Source organism: Pyxicephalus adspersus, chromosome 4 (assembly GCF_032062135.1).
Source record: "Pyxicephalus adspersus chromosome 4, UCB_Pads_2.0, whole genome shotgun sequence".
Classification (NCBI taxonomy): Eukaryota; Metazoa; Chordata; class Amphibia; order Anura; family Pyxicephalidae; genus Pyxicephalus; species Pyxicephalus adspersus.
Window position 1 is genome coordinate 148812234 of NC_092861.1, and position 20946 is coordinate 148833179.

Consider the following 20946-nt stretch of genomic DNA (forward strand, 5'->3'; position numbering starts at 1 on the left):
CATAGGGTCTTTATCTAGTGATTCACTAACCTGCCACTAGAGGGCAGAGCTTTAAACCTGCATGTGATTTATCATTCTAAAAATATAAAAGAACATTCATACAAATATGAAAATTAAAGACATGAAATCAGAATCCAAATGATTTTCCAGGGGCATTACACTAATAAGACAAAATGAATGGGATTACAAAATGCCCAGTAGTTCCCCTTTAACGCCAGTTAAGCTGAGATATATTTCTGATCCATTAGCAGTGAAAATAATGTACACCCCTCATGTAATTATATGGCTGCCAGTGGAAGTAATTGATGTTCTTGATGTGGAAATAATGAGTCTTCTTGGACTGACTGTTTATCTCACTGCGGGCTGTTCAGAGTAAAAATAAATATACAGTAATGGTGTTTAGGCATATCTTATAATATCCTAATATTAGCAAATTGCAGGAATATTCACAATGTCTGATGATTATAGGGAATAACTAAACATATACAACAAGAATGGGGGAAATGAGTTTTGTATAGTGGGATGGTAACGTGGGCAATGCTCACAAATCCTGAAAAATTCTAATAAAGTTTATCTTATTGAAAACTGCAAGTAAAAAATGAACAGCTAATTCAGAGACTTAGGGCTCTATTTATAAATTATTCCTTGTGAATTCGTCTGAAATTCGCTGACAGATGGTCGAATCTCTCTACACTTCTCCTTTCAGTTCCTATTAAAAACAATGACTCGTTCTGCCACCTAGTGGCCAATCATTAAAAGTGCACAACAGATCAATTGAAAATAAATTGAAATAAGAATACTTTACAGATAGAGCCCTTAAAGGGGAATTTTCACAAAAAAATCACTTTCCTTTACCAGTGAAAATCCCTCAACCTGTCCACAAACCGAGCCTGGTGAGTCCTGTGCTGGTTCAGCTTCCTTCTTCTTTCCAGGGCTCGCCGTTCCAGGGTCGCCATTTTTTTCTCTGGGGTTTTTCTTTACATCACCTGACCTTGCACTGCACAGATGTGAGATTAAGTGAGGCGTCTTCCTGCAAATGTATAAAAAAAATGCACATGCGTTAGACAGTAGGAGGGGTTTGGCCCCTACTGACTTCTATGTTATCCTATTGGTTAATAAGGCCACCTCCCCCCAAAAAAAAATTAAACAAAAAATTGCTTTGGGATCCAAACCTACACCAAGGAAACTTTTTGGAATATATATTGTTTTTCATGCTTATGCTTATGATGATGTGAATGAATGAATGAATGAATGGTGAATAAGTGCAGTTTATTTATTCTCTTGCAGTTCTCCTCAGTGGGACAGAGTCCAACCAGAAATCAGGAGACGGCTGAACGTTCAGAGGAACGACGGAGAATTCTGGTAGGTCAATATATTGCCATTTGTTTTATGGTTTGATAAGCAGATCAAAAGTTTTCCTAAGCCTCACCCCCGAGCTTCTTTCTCTCCTCCCCCCGTCCCCATCTGAGGGACCCATAACCTATATTCTTAGATTGTAAGCTCTTCGGGGCAGGGTCCTCTCTAACTCACTCCTGTGTCACTGTCTGTATCTGTCTGTCTATTTAATGTACAGTGCTACATAATATGTTGGCTCTATATACATACTGTTGAATCAGAAAAATAATGTACAACACTATGTAATATGTTGGCGTTATATACATACTGTTTAATCAGTAAATTAATAATGTACAACACTACATAATATGTTGGCTCTATATACATACTGTTGAATCGGAATAATATTGTACAACACTATGTATTATGTTGGTGCTATATACATACTGTTTAATCAGTATATTAATAATGTACAACGCTACATATTATGTTGGCGCTATCTACATACTGTTTATTCATAATAATAATAATGTTCAGCACTACGTAATATGTTGGTGCTATCTACATACTGTTTAATCAGAATAATATTTATTGTACAACACTATGTAATATGTTGGCGCTATATACATACTGTTTAATCAGAATAATAATGTACAACACTACATAATATGTTGGCGCTATACACATACTGTTTAATCAGAATAATAATGTACAACTCTACGTAATATGTTGGCGCTATATTCATACTGTTTAATCAGAATAATAATGTACAACACCATGTAATATGTTGGGGCTATATACATACTGTTTAATCAGCATAATAATGTACAACACCATGTAATATGTTGGCGCTATATACATACTGTTTAATCAGAATAATATTTAATGTACAGTGCTTCATAATATGTTGGCGCTAGCTACATACTGTTCATTCATAATACTAATAATGTACAGCACTACTTTATATGTTGGCGCTATATACATACTGTTTAATCAGAATATTATTTAATGTACACCACTATGTAATATGTTGGCGTTATATACATACTGTTTAATCAAAATATTATTTAATGTACAGCACTACGTAATATGTTGGCACTATATACATACTGTTTAATCAGTATATTAATAATGTACAACACTATGTAATATGTTGGCGTTATATACATACTGTTTAATCAGAATAATAATGTACAACACTACATAATATGTTGGCGCTATACACATACTGTTTAATCAGAATAATAATGTACAAGTACAGCACTATGTAATATGTTGGAGCTATATACATACTGTTTAATATTAATAATATTTTGTTCTCTCGTTCTTTAATTTATTGACTGATTTTCTCCCGATGGGTCGTTACTTTTCCTGCATATTTGTTCCTCCCCAGGATGTCCTGCCCGGATTTCATGCAGAATTTCAGCCAGCTGAACATCTGTAACCACATGCCGACCTACTTGGATTTTGAGGACCCTCAGCACGTCTGGGAGTGCACCCCCTACTACAATCAGTGGGTGAGGGGGAGCACCGCGGGCGGCTGCAACACGACAGGTGGGTGTTCAATGTCCAACCAAAGTGACGTTCATACCTTGCTCACCTGTGCTGCACTCACAGTGTGGACGGTAATGTGATTACACCTGGGAGACCTCAGGACCGCTGCCCTGATTATTGGTGGTCAGGGGATTTTTAAAAATTTGCTTTGGTAGAAGGAGGACAATTTGCCATGGTGCAAATTTACATTGCCTACTTACCAAGATAGGTGGGATGGGGAGAATTGTGCATGGGGGAGTGGTTAGGGGGGTATGTGGGAACATGTCCCAAGTGATATGTAACTCAATATATAGTCAGGAAAACATGTATTTAAAGCCATCCGCTGATTGTTTTGACTTTTTTTTGAATCCCTGAACAATTGCTGAGGAGGGGAGTCAGGTAGATCTATGTGAACATGTGCACATATGACAAAAAGTATGATCTTTTCTCTATAACACAAATTTCAATTAGTTTAATTTCTATAGCCAACAGAGGACACATTTCTTCATACATTTTTATTGATACATTTATTTCATCCTACAAAAAGCTACATGGTTATAAAAACTTATTGCACTTGGGACATGTTCCCGTCCCAAGTCACCCAGACCCCTCCTCGTCCTCCTGCCAGAATCTCTGGAGATTCCTTAATATTCCCTCTGCCCTATTGGCTATGTATGCTAAGAAGTACACAAAAGTAGCCCAGCACCGGAAATAAGGATGGCAGAGCGGCGCCCATGTAGTAGAATTCTCTTCTTCCTACAATCCCATTTCTGGTGTATAATAGTAAAGGGGGGGACGGGGGGGTCAAACTTTGGGGCTCTCATTGGGGTGATGGAACAGCAACAGGGGAGTGTTATTAAAAAAAAAAAAAAAGGCCACAACCAAGAACGTGTAACTATTTTCCAGAAGATGTGTGGAAGAATCCGCAGTATGTGATCACCATTCCGGAGACTCAGAGGAGGGGATACAATGTCACCGTGGCCCTAATGCAAAGTCTGATCAACGAGAGGAAGTACAACCCCCGCTGGTTACCCATTGGATTCGCATTCTGCAAGGTTTATCTATCTATCTATCTATCTATCTATCTATCTATCTATCTATCTATCTATCATCTATCTATCTATCTATCTATCTATCTATCTATCTATCCCTCTATCTATCTATCTATCTATCTATCTATCTATCTATCTATCTACCTAACAAATCTTAATTCCATTTTCTGTTTTCTTTTTTCAGGTTACCCCCAAGGTAAGTAATATTTGTATATAATACCTGGCTATAAGTACTTTATTTTGTTTTTCCACTATAGATATAATAACCGATTTGCAACCATACCACCTAAACTATGGCTTCATCACGACACTCTTATTACTTTCCATTCATACTGTACTCATTGAAATGCCAAACCAGCGCCCGACCCCCAGGATTAAGCTGTGATTGGCCAGCTGACCTTATAATGACAGTTTTGTACTTGTTATGTGTGCAAGTTTGTTATCATCATCAATTTAATGCAAATCTAAAATAATACTGGGAAGGTGTAAAAAAAAAGAGCATTGATAGTAGGAAGCTGCAATCCACTTATGTACAAGCAAAAATCTTGTTTCTTTTTTTCTAATTTCCCACTTGTTTTGGGGTTATTTAAAGTGAACAGAACTTTATTTTATTTTCTAAACTAAGTAAACTCAGTGAGGATTGTCAACATGTAAAAAGAGGGCTGGAGAACCACCTGCTGGCCAGAAGGAGAACTACATTCATAATATGCTATAGTTCACATTTACAGTGCAGCAAACCCACAGCCACCAATAACATTGCATTGTATTACTGAAAATTCACATTATTCAATGTCACTAAAGGTATCCTGCTTACTGCCTTTGTTGTTTGCATAAATTTACTAAATATGTTTTTTTTTTTGGTATTTTCTTTCAATATGTTATGTGTTACGTTTTGTTCTTAAAGCTGGGCAGGCAAGTTGCATCTGTTGTCCCTCCATCTCCATCCTCCAGTAATCCCAATTCAGCATTTATTTTAAAGCTCAATGTACATCTGGGCTGTTAGTGCTCTCATGTACCCAATGCTACAGTCTTGCTTCCTGATCATTCACATAAGTGAAAGCTATGTGTGAGTTATGAATGGTCAGGGAGAGAGATTGGGGGACACAAGTGCGGCATTGGGTGCATTCAAGCTGCAGAACCAATGGCTCAGATATTCAGCTTCTGCACTGATTTGGTGATATACAAAGATCCGCAAGATCCGAATTGAAAGAAGAGAAATAGGAAGAAGATACAATGAAATAAAAAAGTTTCTGCTCAGAGTTCAGCTTTAACGTGTATGCTGAACAAAACTTTTCTTTGTAGTTTTGGATAGAATAGAAAAGGGTAAAAGCTCCAGGGAACGTATTGTATGTTTTCTGAGCCTCATTGGGGAGATTTCCCTTCACTTCTCGTCCTATGGATGCACCAGTAAGCAAATCTTCACAATCTATGCACATTATTATTAGAAAGTATTCATATAGTGCCATCATATTATGCAGTGCTGTACAAAGGCCATAGCTGTGTCACTAACTGTCCCTCAAAGGAGCTTACAATCTAATGTCCCTACCATAGTCATATGTCATTAATGTAGTTTAAGGTCAATTGTTAGGAAGAAGCCAATTAAGCTCACTACAAGTTTTTTTTTTTTGAGATATGGGAGGAAACCCACACAGACACAGGGAGAACCTGCAAACTCCATGCAAATAACGTCCTGGTTGGGGATCGAACCTGGGACCTAACGCTGCAAAGGCCACAGTGCTAACCCCTGAGCCACCCATTATAAATGTATGCTATGGCACACTCCATTTTCTGTGTGCCCTCCTCCTCCTGGCAGGTCTGTGTTCCAAGAACCAATAAGATATTCTGCACCCAAACCCTAACCAATGAGCTGTTGAGCAATGGCACCATCAAATAATTTCCCTGAAAAGCCAACACAGACTGAAGGTTTGACTGGTATTCCATCAAATTAATGTGCCATGTCGGGAATACAGAGGTTTCAATTCTCAAGTCATACACACCGACACTGGCACCTCTTACCTTGACTGCACCTTGGTGTGCTGGCTATTTCAGAGGTGCAAATTCTAATTGCTGCTCTGTCCAATCCCATCACTATCTCCCCCCATTGCTTCTTTTGGGTACCCCAGCATTCCTCTTGCACCTTTGGACACCCAGTGACAATGTAATTCCAGCATGAGCACCAATTTTACATCGCCCACAATGCCCACCTCTGTATTCAGCATTCTAGTAGAAAAACAATGCCAGGAGCCTTGCACTTTATTTCTACTCTCATTCTCATTTGGGACACTTAGCATTCTCTTTTTCAAAAAAAAAATGAGCTGCTGGTTATTTTTTAAAAGCAAGATTTTAGTTTTGCTTTAACTTCCCCAGCAGCAACATAGACAGCAATAAAAATCCTGACAGTAGCCCTTTATACTCCAAAACTGAAAATAAAAGTTTAATTATACATGCATGTCTTTTCATATTGCAGTGAACAGCTTGCTTTCCAAACTCATTATTATTTGTAAAATAAATATTTAATTAATATATTATCAAATATATTCAGTTCAGCAGCATTGACATGAAACCAATAAACTTTGCCATCTCACAAGCCATGATGCCTCTTTTGAACTTGCAGGGAACAAAGAATGGGGTGCAGCAAAAATTCTCACGCCAGCAAGCCACAGACATCAAAACCACCAACTTGGAACGAGCAAGAGAGGTCACCAAGTCATTCGTGGCTCCCCCTGGTACATACGTCATCTTACCCTTCACACAGAACAAGGGGCAAGAGTCGGAGTTTCTCCTGAGGATCTTCATAAAGACATCACAGATCGCTGAGTAAGTATAATGCACCATTAGCTTTTTTAAAGGGACAACTGCAAGATCTCCAGTTACTCCTTCTTACTGATGGGTGATGGTTATCCTATTGGTAGAGATCTAAGACAATCAATTAAAATGTGAACTAAGTACAGCTGCCTTTACAAACCTTTATACATATATATTTATGGTAAAGATCCTTCATTGTTTAATCGGCAAGCTGGGGGCAGGTCAACCAAATTGTATGGCTTAACCAGAAGAAAATGGCGAGGTCACCAAAAGTAAGTATAGGCACTCGGAGCACAAAATTGGAAGAAGAAGAGGGCGTCCGAAGAATCTACCTGTGGTCATAATAAGCTACCTCTCACATTTCGCATCAGTAAGCTACTTGCATAGGAACTATAGGAGTTATCCAAAACTCAAAAATAATTTAAATAAACCTTATCTGCAGAATGGGGAGCTCTGGAATCTGGAGTCCCTGCATTCACATATTGTATGATAGCTTTTCTAGCACACTTTAAGTTTAAAATGAGAAGTTGATTGTTCAATTGAAGTTTTTCCGTAGCTAACTGGTGAATTATTAAATTCTAGACATCCATATAAAAGAAGGATTATTATGTTTTATTACAAACTAGATTTCGAACAAAACTATATTATTCAATAATCTTTTGACAATCTATATGCTATACGCTTCTATCTTGTATTTGTACATTATAGAAATCATACAATCTCTGCAAATTTATACCCCTGAAGAAGCCTATAACAGGCGAAACGCGTTGGGAATCATGCGACCGTAACAAGTCCCCTTCTTACCTTGTTTTCAATCTTTATATGTACTTTGTATGACATTGGAAGGAGTCTTATGTCTAGATTAAAGTATCCAAACCCTGTGACAATAACAGGCATTTGGATATTGAACTGAAAATAAATATGTACCTTTGATGTATGCACTAATTGTAACTTGAAAAATACACACTTGATTTATTTTTGCACAAAAACCTCCTGAGCCTGAAACCTCTTTCTTTCCCCCTCTTCCCCTTATACCTATACTATGAGCTCTAAATAATTAACAAAGAGGTTGGCTCAATACAACCTTAATGAAACAAAGACAAGAACCAACACCAAATACGAATCTTCTAGCACAGTGTTTCCCAACCAGGGTTCCTTCGGAGGTTGTTAGGGGTTTCTTGAACAAGTTTTATCTCTCTGGCTTTAAGGTTTAATGATCTTTTTGGCTATTTGTAAGCGTGACTTTCCAATGGCCAGTAATGTAAGAGGAATTCTTCCCACTGACCACCACACTAATATACTGTGATCTATGGATATAATAAAATATAGAAGGGGGCTCCCTGAAGACCTGAAAGTTGTTTCAATGTTTCTCCCATGTAAAAAAAAAAGTTGAGAAGTACAAACTTCTTTCCTAATTTATAATATTATTGCCATGATGTCTTTGTATAAAACCTGTAACATAATTTCATATATATATCACTTCTAACTTTAGATATCCAGGAACACAGACAGCACCACAGCAAGACGAGCAAGCGCTGTACCCCAACAGTTCCTCCACACAGTGAGTATTGCTGCTATACTCTGCCGGTCTAGTAATTCTGTACGACATATCTCCCAAAAAAAAAAAAATCAAAAACTCATCAGCATAATGATGGAATTAATTGCTTGTGATGGGTTAGTAAAGGATCCATGGAAGTGATTCCAAGTAGCCAACTGAGATCCCCATGTTCATGGCACAGAGACACAGCCAATATTACAGAGCCATTTATTCCAAATGCAAATAAAATCTTATCAGTATAGGATAACTTCTACGTCATAGGTATAGAGAATAAGAAATAAACGTCTTGTATTTCGTGATGCAAAGGGATGAAGTCAGGTTTGAAGAAGTCTTTGTTGTACTTTACAGAATTAGTACCGGTCCTGCACTAACTATAGTAAATAATGAATCTCATGTATCTTACTGTGCTATCATCATTCTAAAATAATGTATCCAGATAATCACAAGGTCTGTCTAATAAATACCGAGACTGATATAATACCTGACTTTTATTTTTTTATATGACAATTATAATGTTTGTCCCCTTTAATATTCTCTCCATTCACAATTAAGCATCGATGCCGTCTTGTTTCCCACTGGTGGAAGGTGCGGAGCAGATCAGTTTCTGATTTTTTTCTTTCCTGCATCCATTTTTCTTTCCTGCATCCATTGTCCATTGAAAGTGTGTTCCTTTAATCACTGATTACAATTTAGGAAACAGAAAAGAGTGCCAAGGTGCCAAATCTGGTGAATATGGAGGATGTTCCAGCGTAGTAATGTGTTTGTCGGTCACAGAAAGTGCTGTGTGAGAAGGCGCATTGTCCTGATGAAGAATGAAACCATTTCCCACATTTCTGCCGTCTTTTCCTGACTCTTTCTCTCAGCTTTGTCTTCCTTATAATAATGTTGGGTCACTGTTGTGTCTTCTGGAACCCATTCTGCCAAAATGACGCCTTCATGTCACAAAACACGATGACATGGCTGGGAATTTGGACTTTTTTGATTCTTGGTGATGAAGGTGTTTCCAGTGACTGTGGTTTGGTTTCAGGATCATACTGGAAGATCCGGGTTTCGGCACCAAGTGATGACTTTATGGAAAAGGTTCGGCTCCACCTCAAGTTGCTGCAGAATGTCAGCGCAAATTTCCTTGCGGCTCTCTTTTTCCTCTGGTGTGAAGTTTTACTAAGAATATCAAATTGACAACTTTTATTGTTTTATGATTTCAGCACATTAGGGGAAACACAATGGCATTAAACGGTGACTGACAACAAACTAAACACAGAGAGTGCCGGCGTTTGTCCTGCATGTTTGGAGAAGTTTAACTAACCGACCGTTAAACCGGATGGGTTAACAAAAAATTGCAATTATCGATAAACCCGAACTTTCCTCACTGTATGAAAATACAGTGAGAAAAGTTCGGGTTTATCGATCACTTACCTGGTCCCGCTGTGATCATCCAGCGTCGTCCTCCAGCGTCGATCTCCCTCTCCAGCGTCGGGTGCCGTCTCCGAGAAGAAGAAGCCGGCCGGTGATGAAGAAGAAGCCGGCCGGCTTCTTCTTCTCCGTCCGTAGCGTGTACGAGTCCCTTGGCGATGACGTCGGCCCGTGTGCGGGAAATTCAAATTGAAACTCATTCAAACACATTTTGTATTGGATTGAATACAAACTCCTGTATCCAATCCAATACAAAATAATTCAAAAGAAATACAAAGTATGTAATTGGTAAATTCAAACTCTCATTTTGTATTGGATTGGATACAGGAGTTTGTATTCAATCCAATACAAAATGAGAGTTTGAATTTTGTTCTCATTTTGTATTGGATTGAATACAAAGTCCTGTATCCAATCCAATACAAAATAATAGAAAATATATTTATGTGGTTTTGTCTATAGGTATGTGACGGACACTAGGGAGGTGTTTTAGAAAAATATATTATTATACAGTATACCGAATTATCGCATTTTCAGTATTTTTCATTTATTTATGTATTCTTGTTTAAGCTGATTTTTGTGTCTTTTATTTAATTTTATTAAAAGTAAGTATTTTTTTTTTTTTTTTACATGATTGTGTGTTTCAAACATTTTTTATATTCATGATATCTACTAGACCCCTATTCAGACATATTTCTGTAAGTTATAGGTCTACAATTTAAAAAAATTTTTTTTATGAAAAACAGTGTAACGCTTTTGGTACAGAAATCTAGACATCAGTGTAACGCCCAGGTGGTTAAACATTCATGGCAGGAGATCAGAATCATCTCACTGCTTTGTGATAGAGATAGGAACACATCTCATTATTTTATAGACAGACCTCATATTCAATATCTCCTTTCTATTTATAATACCATTGCCACCAATGTCTGTAGAGAAAGCTCGGCGGGTTATATCTTCATTCTAATACTGAATTATTTCTCTTATGTTTAGATACCAAGAACCACAAGCAATGCCAAGGGAAGATAATCAGCCACAATACCCCAACAATTTCCCAACACAGTGAGTACGGATTCTGTGCTCTGGTCGGTTTTGTAATTCTGAGTCGTATGAAATGTCTTCTCCAAGCACATAATATTCGCAAGTCATAGAAATAGATCACAAAAATGCAAGAATTAGTTTCTTATAAATATTACCGCTAAAAAATTCTTTTTTTATTATGGATAGATTGGGGATGGGCCAAAACAGTTCTCAGGGTTTCTTTTTCTCTTCTTACACATGGGTCGCTGTAATTGGATATTTCCCTCTTTTTCTTCTATTCACAACCTGAAATATTGGGGTTTTTCCTCTTTTCCATTGTTTCCACCAGGAACAAAAAAGAAAGGAGAAATTCTCTATTTGGGACACAGCAAACAAATCCTAGAAGATAGTTTGTAGATGGAGCACTAGATTACATACTAATGACTTCCTCACTCATAACCTCTTCACACGCACGGCTCCAGAGCTGCCCCGACTCTCTGGAATGGTCTCCTCGTCCTATTCAGCTTGCTTCTACTTTCTAGAAGTCCCTAATACACCTCTTATTTAACTTGCTTTCCCATCTTCTTCTGTCTCCTAAACCCTCACTACTTAACCACCATTCCATATCTCCCTCCTTTTGTGTGATACTTCCCCCTCCTTCTAGATTGTAAGCTCTTCGGGGCAGGGTCCTCCCCTTCTCCTGTGTCACTGTCTGTATCTGTCCGTCATTTGCAACCCCTATGTAATGTACAGCGCTGCCTAATATGTTGGCGCTATATAAATCCTGTTTAATAATAATAATAAATCAGACCCGGAATGTGTATGCAAAACCATCGACATGCGGTCATAATAAACATATAAAACCTCCACTTGCATTCCATAGTAGATGCCTCCAGGTGCCGCGTGGAAGGTGCTGGGGAACCTGGCCAAAGTCCACAATCATTTGTATTCTTATTTGCATATCGGATCACCTTGGAATTCAAAGTTTAGCAATGAGCAGGTGTTGGGTTAGTTTTATAAACTTGGAATAAAATGTTTGTAGATTACGTGAAACCCTTCCATTGGCTATCATGAGGTTTTAAAGAATTAGGCTGTTGGGGCTTGTTAGATCCCTTCTTTAACCCTTATACAAAAACTGTAGAAACCCTGAAGAAGGGGCATAATGGACCCCAAAATCTAATTCTTTTATATCCTAATTTATTAAATAAATGGAATAATTTTCTTCCTGCATAATCTAACACAAGACATCACAAAACGCTAAGATTACTGCCCCCCGAGATTTAAAGCAGAAGAATTGCAAATATATAGCACAGGTCATTGTTTTATTATCTTCTCTCTATTTATAATAGGTCAGCAATGCCTGCAGAAACATTACATGTTAATAAATATCTCTTCTGACTTTAGATATCAGGGACCCCATGCAGTGTCACGGGAGGAAAACCAGGCGCTCTATCCCAACATCTCCTCAACACCGTAAGTACAGCCGATATATTCCGATGGTTGTAATGATGGCTTTGTTTTTATTTCTGAAATTTAATCAGTGACTTAGTGACAACTGAGAAGGAACAGGAGAATAAAGCTGTCAGTGATTGTATTTGCAGCTCTTTATTTGGGATCCAGACCCGGAGTGTCCTGTAAGGAAAGGGTGGAAGGAAAGGGTGGGCCAGGCATTACATTCTTCTTCCAGGCCAGAAATTGAGGATGGAACGATCCGATGATAAAAGGCAATGGTCATGATTTATTAACTTCCCTAGAGGTAACTCTGAGTGTGACTCGGGGTAGAAAAAAGTTGCTCAAAGCGGTAACCCCGAGTCACACTCGGGGTAGGTAATCCTATGGGAGGTAATAGTAAATACAGCCTTACCTGATCCGCCAGCGTCCCGTGTCGTCCATCGCCGCAATAACTGTCTTCTTCTCTTCTCTTCTCTTCTTCCAGCCGGCTTCCGGAGTCCCCGGTGACGTTGGTGCGTGTGTACGTTTCCGGCGGGGCGGGGCGGGAAATTCAAAATTGATTTGTATTGCATTAAATACAGAATAACTATAATAAATGCAATACATTGGATTGATATGTGTAAAAGCAGTACATTGTTTTCAAGAACATTTATTTTACAGTATATATAATAGTATGAGTATAATATGGATTTTTAAAAACAAAAATAAATTTGTTTTTTAAATATATAGATTTTTTAATTTATTCAATTTATTATTTTGACATGATTTTGTGTTTCAAACTTTATTATACTCATATTATTATATTATACTATAAAATAAATTTTCATGAAAAACAATGTACCGCTTTTAGACATAAAACCGGAAAGAAATGAACCGCTAGGAAGGTTAGAGCTCTCCAAGGCTGGAGAGGACGCACTTTCATCAGTGAAGCTGGGTGATCCAGAAAACCTGGAATGCATTTCTTCAAAGTCATTGCTTTTTGTTAGCTAATATTTTTAGTCCCTGGTTTGCTGGATCACCCAGCTTCACTGATTGGAGTGTATCATTTCCAGTCTCGGAGAGCTTTAATAAATCAGGCCCAATGGATCTTTGATATTTGGGGGAGTTGGAGCCTGGGGCCAGGTAGCTCAGGTACACCTCTGTGTGTGTTTATTTCCTTTTTACAATGAAAGTCATTTGAAGTCATTAGAAAAATTATTACATAAATAAAGTGAAAAGCAGCATATACAGGATTCAGCATTGACCCAGAGGAAGGCAAACAAATTCTGATACATTTTGGTCTCATTTTCTCCAGCAAGGATAACAGAATTCTTGCTGATACCCTAAGCGTCCTGGATCTACAATCAATGACAACTTTACTTGAAATGATGAATATTTAGCTTTATTCTGATTATTTAAAGCGGAACCATCCTATCCAGCAACCCCCATTACCTGGAGATGGTCTCGATTCGGTCCCATGCAATCCTGGAATCCTCCTTTGTTCCAGCGTGAAGGAAGCGCCAGGTGCTGCCATCTTCTTCCATTTTCTTTCTTCTTCTGGCTACATCACCAGATCGGGCGTGAGATTGGGCGACGTAGGCTGCGGTAAATGGGAAAAAAAAAAAAATATCACAGCACATGTGTAAGATCAGCATTTTTTCTCATTGCAAGATCTGGCGTGCACAGAAGAAGCAGCCCAAAGCCTCCTGGGATATGTGACATGAGCTCTGCACCCCCATTTAGTCTTCACTGCCGTGGCAGTAAGGGGAGAAAGGGAGGAGCTTTCACAAAAAAAGTTATATAAAGAAAAAAAGGAAGATAATTTGTGTTTTATATAAAAGGGTCGTCTAAAAATTTTGGGTCCACTTCAAAAACATTTGGCTGCACCAAATGATTCCGAGTTCAGGCATTTCCCCTAACAGTCAGCCGGCAGCCACCGGACGTCTGATGTTCTTCAAAAACAACATTTCTATACTGATATATGTTGGCGCTATATAAATCCTGTTTAATAATAATAATTGTGTGCTTCCTAATTTGTGCAAATCCTTTCCAGTTCTATTGTGACTCTGCACAAAGCCGGCTTCATAAAGATAAGATTTGATGAGTTATTATTATTATTATTATTATTAATAATAAACAGGATTCATATAGCGCCAACATATTACGCAACGCTGTACATTAAATAGGAGTTGCAAATGACAGACAGATACAGACAGTGACACAGGAAGAGGGGAGGACCCTGCCCCGAAGAGCTTACAATATAATAGATTTAAATTTTAATATAATACATATAATTAAAATCAGAAAGTAAAAAAAAATTATTTGTTCCCAAACATGTAAATCAAATTCACTTAAAATTATTATTTGTTTTTCACAGTTTTTAGTTCTTAATAAAGAAACTTTTACATTTTAATATTTTTTTTTTCACTTTGCTTTATTGGCCTTCAAAATCTGAAAACTTTTCCCAGATATTTAAATAAAATATATTCACCTAAAATGAAATGTCATTCGTTATATTATACGTCCGTTCAGGTTCCTTCAAACATTCCTTAGTGGAAATCACTGACTGCCATTGAAACACATAGAACTGGAAGATTCCCACCAGGGAATGATGGAGGGAATGTCAGTTTTATAAATAGAGCCTTTTTATATTTAGCTCCTTGTGGTGGAATTCTAAGATTTGCATTTCTGCAGATATCCGTATGGGAAAATGGCACAAAGAGGTGTCGACGACGCATCTTATGACAACACATTGCCAAGGTAGGTCGATGTTTGATAAGTTCATGATAATAAAAAACAAGTTCATTTATAAAAAGCAGTCAGGTCTTAAACTGAATCTGAATCAGATCGTGTATTACGCAGACGATAGACTATCATGGGAGAACCTGGGTGATCCAGAAATCCTGGAGTGGATTTGTTAAATATAATTTGCTAATGTAAATTGGTCCATTCAAGGTTTGCTGGATCACCCAGGTTAACCCATGAGAGTCTATCTTCTCCAGTCTTAGAGAGCTTTAATAAATCTTGTGCTCAGCAATAATACAATCCTGGTGTAACTAGCTTCTTAAGATTAGTACTAGAATGGCCCATCTGATTGGATAAAAATCGACTTGACATGGGATGAAAGGATACAGAACAATTGGATCATAATTAGAGAGTTCAGGAAATTTTCAGCTCACACTTTTTTTTTCCAAGTTACCCACTAGGGGGTGCTGGTGACAAGGTGACAACATAGCAGCACAAATGGGAAACAGTTGTCAAGCCATAACAGTAAATAGCAAACCCATTCTGGCAGGATCACCAGGGACTATCAATATTTCAATTATTAATTTGTTACCAATTTTTTAATCAATATGAGATTTATCAATTGGATTGATTGTGGACAGAAAAGGATTTACAGCAGCTTGTTATTGTATTTCCATGTTTGTACTGTTCCATGGCCAAAAATCTGTGTATAACATCACCTGCTACATATTGCCATCATTTCCTCTCTCTGATATTTTGCAGTGACTTTGGCTCCGGTCTGTGGATCAGCCGCCAGACCCCTACGGTAAGTGGCCACTCATTGCTTTTATCAATATCTGATAACAATGTAACATTCCCCTTTCCCTAATCCACCCGGTCCGGCAGATTGCTGACACTATGGGCCTGATTTATAAAGCTCTCCAAGGCTGGAGAGAATAAACTTTCAGAAGTGAAGCTGGGTGATCCAGAAAACATGGAATGGATTTTAAAAAATCATTTGCATTTGCTAGCAAACTTTTTGAATACTGGACCAGATCCATTCCAGGTTTGCTGGAACACCCAGCTTCACTGATGAACCTTGTCCATGGAACCCTAGTGTATGATAAATTGCTTGGTCACGGCCCCGCCCCATTTGATCACATGACCAACAGCCTCTTTTAAAGTAAACTTTTTACAGCTCATTCCTGACATGTCAACATATACAGCAACAATATTAATATTATCAATGAAATTCATCCATGAGCTCCAGTCAGTGACTTTACCTAGGCTGAGATGATGTCATCAGTTTGCTGCAGGAAGGAAGAAGCATTTCCTCAGTCTCCTCTCCAATTGAGAGACTGCGGCAGGGACTGATCAGACTGCCAATCAAGATCTGCACACTAGGATTTACACAATTGTGTCACACCTGAGCTGCCACCAAAGCTGTCACTGACCTGACAGGACAGCAAATCAGCCTATTCACACTTTTCAGAATATTGGGGAAAATGCATTCCAATATTCACTTAAAAAAAACTGCCTTAAAACTGCTGCATTGGCTCATTTCACTTCACTGTTCGGTGTCTATGTATAAAAGTTTTCACCCAGGATTCATCCAACTTTTATGTTCACATTTTTCACATTGGATTCCCTTAAAAACATGTATGAACCATGAGTAAAAGATGATTCACACATTTTCTAATTTAAAGTGGAACTAAATGTTAAAAATGAAAAATTGCGACCAGGTAGGAATTTTATTACAGGTGAGGTCCCAGCTGCAATAAAATAAACTTACCTGCCTGATCACAACTTTTTATTTTTTTGCACCTTCGGGGGAGCCGCCATCTTCCAGGTGTCAGGTCCTGGGCCATCCAGGTTGGGATGACGTAGCTCCCGCCCATCCCCCAGGACTTCCAGAACACCCGAGAAAGCAGATTGCAGGTAAGTCAGGTCAGACAGGTAAGTGAGTTTTATTGCAGAAGGGAATTCGCCCGACCCTTCTGCTGGTCACAGTTTTTTAACAAATCCTGTTTTAATCATGTAAAAAATGTGTACACGCTGGGTGAATCTTGGGTGAAAACATTTTTAAAAAGACCCCTTTGATTGCAATCTTCACAGGGTCACTTTAACCAGGTGAGGGCTCTACACACCCCAAAAAATTCATTACCTAGGACGTGCGTAGAACACCAAGTCCATCACCGCACCACCGCCACCTCGCGTTTTGGCGTCACATGCCTTGCTGTTCTACTTACCTGTCACCTGTACATTACAAACCCATACCTAGAAGTTCCCATACCTCTGCCTGTCTAGATGTCTCGCTGCATGAAATGCGGATTCACACAGAGACGCGCTGAGCGCAGTGGGATATTTGCTAATTAAAAGGGGTCAAACCGCGTCTGCAATGTTCCCCTTGGCATTAATTAAATAAGGTAATTACATCTGCTATAATTATTCATTAGCGGGATGATGGGGGGAGGGAACCGTGTGACCTTGGGGAGGTCATTGCTGTACATCACAGCTACAGAAACTTCAGGGTGTCCCGGGAGCCGCAATGTGTTACTTCCATGCCGCCATGAAGACGCAATCAGCCCAAGCATGAGCATTTCAGTCTCTAGTTGTCGGGCTCTGGTTCTGAAATGGTTGGGTTTAACCCTTTATGAACTGCTTGGCAGGATGAAGCCAAAGAGAATGGAATTGCAATCAATAAATGGTGATAGGGTAGTGCAATGATCAGGGTTTCTCTGCCTCCAGAGGTTGCTGGGGGATCCTTCAGCAGTTTGCACCTCTCAGGTCAGTATAAGTGACCCCAATGATCTTTTTGGCTATCTGTATAGGTGACATTCTTCCCACTGGCCAGCAATGTAAGAGGAATTCTCCCCACTGACCACCACACTAATATACTGTGAGCTGTGGGTGTAGTAATTATAGAAGGGGTTCCCTGAAGACCTGAAAGTTATTTCAAGGGTTTCCCATGGTAAAAAGGTCAGGAAAGGCTGAGTTATACATTTGTTTAATGTACAACTCTTCTATCCAGGGCCATCATCGGGGGAAGGGGGGCAAGGGGGGCAAGGGGTACGTCTATAACAGTCCCCAATCCAAGAAGCTTAACTTTTGCTGGAACTTTTAGACATGGTAGAAGGGAACCTAGGGCCGTACCGAGTAAGGTGCCAAGGAATTTCTAATGTCAGCCCTGTTTCTATGCTACTAAGAAGAAGTGATGGAAAACCTGCAACACAAATGTGGATTTTGGTATCCTTGTATTTAAAGAACAAAAAAACGCATTATTATTATGTGTGTGTAGTATGTCCTGTCCTTTTGCAATACAGGCACCCCCCACTTGCACTTGCTGGCAATTTCCAGCTGTCAAAATGACAGCTAGGAGTTGCTGTCTTCAGGAGCTGTGCTGTCACAAAACAGACCCTCTGACACAATGTGTCTGATTTATTAATACTCTCCTAGACAATAGAAGATAGAATATCATGGGAAAACCTGGGTGACCCAGCAAACACAGAACATGAGCCTCTGGCTTCATCAGCGCACCTTGCAGTGGTAATGGATTTTAGGAGGTGCCCGGGTTACAGCCCCTGTACACATAGGGAATGGTGATTGCTGACTCAATAGGACCAACGCAAAAAGTAAAAAAATAGTCAGAAGAGCCAGAGGTCAGGGCAGGTGGCCAGACAGACCCAGGCTCTGTATACCAATAAACACGATCAGGAAATGCAGCCAGGAACCTGAAAACAGAGCTTGGATGAAGATTTTGTTCAGGCAACAGCCTGTTGCCAGTCATTTCATCATATAGGGGAGGTCATGTGGCAAACGGGGATCATGTTACCAGTAAGTAACATAACCCACCACCAGAGGGAGTGCTGGAGAAGAGGTAGCTTAGGTGTTGTTCACACTTCTACCACCAGATGGAGCTCCTGTGGAATATTCTTGTCCCATGACTCATACCAGGAAGTACCAGGGAATGGGATTCCTGGGCAGAGCTGCTGCTGGCTGCAGAGTAGTGCCAGGTGGGTGACACAGGAGGGTGGCACAGATCCCCTGGTCCTGCAGAATGTGTGACAGGTATATTGTTACTTTTGTATCCGCTTTGTTTCATTCATCTATAGATCAATAGGATGAGTTTCAATCTGATATGATGTCTGGTAGTTCTTCTTTCATAATCCCCTCAAATCCCTAAAATCAAACGGTTAAATATATAACAAACATGGACTGTATTCAATAATTATTCTTCTTTTTTTTTCTAGGCTGTTTTAAAAAAATATAAAGATGACAGCTATGAGAATGTTTTCACTCGTTACTCAAACCAGGTGAGACAAACACTTCCTATTGTTAATACACGTCATTCACGCTTTTTTATTCACGTCATTCACACTTTTTTGTTTTACAAGTCATGTTTCCATTTTATTTTATTCCTTAATGAGCACCAAGTTTTTGGGAAAACAAAAAAAAATACAATTATTAAAAATTAGAAACATTTGTCTTATTATAGCTGTCACTTTGCTTCTGTTAGCTAGAAAATTAAAATAAAGTGTTTGCTAGGGAAAAAATATTCAAATCATCTCTGCAATATAAGTATGACTCCCAATGTTTTGCTTTACAAATGTGAAATACAAGAAAACAGAAAAATCCGAATGATTTACTAGAAATCCAGTTTTCTTGCAACTGTGAGTATTTTAGGCTTCTAGAACCCCCAGCTCCAAAGAGGATAGAGGAGGAGAACCCCAAGCCTTGCTTTTAGTAATTTCCATTGATATATATATAGAGAGTTGCATAATTAGGTTGAAAAAAGACGTAAGTCCATCATGTTCACCCATTAGGGAGATAAACATATACTAGATATAAAACCCTTTAAGACATAGTTGGTCCAGAGGAAGGCAAAAAAAATCCCCTGGTACAATTTGCGCCAACAGGGGAAAAAATTCCTTCCTGATTCCATGAGGCATTCAGATGTTCCCTGGATGAGCAGTCTCTGTTATCTTTACTTTAAATCCTTAATCCCCAGTTATATTCTGTGCTTCTAGAAATCATCCAGCTTTTTGTTAAAGCAATCTATAGAACTTGCTGAAACTACTTCCTGAGGGAGCCGATTCCACATTTTCACAGACCTTACAGTGAAGAATCCCTCCCTTATCCAGGGCTTAAACTTCTTTTCCTCCAGATGCAAAGAGCGCCCCCTTGTGCTTTGTAATGATCTTACAGTGAATATTTGGGAAGAAAGTTTTCTATATCGACCGTTTATATATTTATACAGGGTGATCATATCCCCCCTATACGTCTCTTCTCAAGGGAGAATAGATTCAGTTCAGCTAATCTCTCCTCATAGCTGAGCTCCTCCATTCCTTTTATTAGTTTAGTTTCCCTTCTCTGCACTCTCTCCAATTTCACAATATCCTTTTTATGAACTGGTGCCTATGTTGCGTATTCCAGATGTGGTCTGCCCAATGCTTTGTACAGGGGCAGGATTATGCTAAGCACCTTTATATCTTATATCTTCCAGAGCTCAGAAATGTATGCAGAGCAGCTGCAGAGGCTACTGAATGAAGTGGTGATCACAGGTAAGTCTAATATGCTGGCCAAGAAGTAATATAACTTCATAGAACTTATATTATTAATATTGTTATTATTATTATTATTTTTATTATTATTATTATTATTAAACAGGATTTATATAGCGCCAACATATTACACAGCGCTGTACATTAAATAGAACTGGCCATTGAATAGAGCCAGCCAGTGTCCATAACACAGATAACAGAGAATGTGACTTTTCTAATACCCCCAACAATATAAATATTACAAAATGGTAAATCTGACATTTAGGTATTGCTGGTATAGTTTGGCATTGTCTGATGTTAATGATGTCGTAATTGCTTTTTCTGTCCATCTTGCAGACCCGACCTTCATTGCAGATCGTGCAGCCTTTTCCTTGGATTCCTGCAGAGGGATTTTAATGCTGATGGATGTATCTTTTATAATATTTCATATAATAATGTGATCACACTGGGTTCTATTTATAAATCATTCCCCTGTCAGTTAGCTTTAGATTCACTTACACAGATAGCATTTCCTTTT

At 38.7% G+C, this 20946-nt stretch overlaps 1 protein-coding gene across 1 annotated transcript in view; it reads left to right on the plus strand.

Moving 5' to 3' along the window:
- LOC140329915 (calpain-13-like) overlaps positions 1–20946 on the plus strand; it is a 70465-nt gene that overhangs the window by 40784 nt on the left and 8735 nt on the right. Inside the window, exons 9-21 of the mRNA XM_072410307.1 lie at positions 1288–1362; positions 2729–2889; positions 3775–3923; positions 4105–4116; positions 6535–6737; positions 8218–8286; positions 10687–10755; positions 12118–12186; positions 14839–14904; positions 15652–15694; positions 19119–19181; positions 20372–20429; positions 20766–20836. Coding sequence (XP_072266408.1) covers positions 1288–1362; positions 2729–2889; positions 3775–3923; positions 4105–4116; positions 6535–6737; positions 8218–8286; positions 10687–10755; positions 12118–12186; positions 14839–14904; positions 15652–15694; positions 19119–19181; positions 20372–20429; positions 20766–20836 — 1108 coding nt within the window. The remainder of the gene's footprint in view (positions 1–1287; positions 1363–2728; positions 2890–3774; positions 3924–4104; positions 4117–6534; positions 6738–8217; positions 8287–10686; positions 10756–12117; positions 12187–14838; positions 14905–15651; positions 15695–19118; positions 19182–20371; positions 20430–20765; positions 20837–20946) is intronic.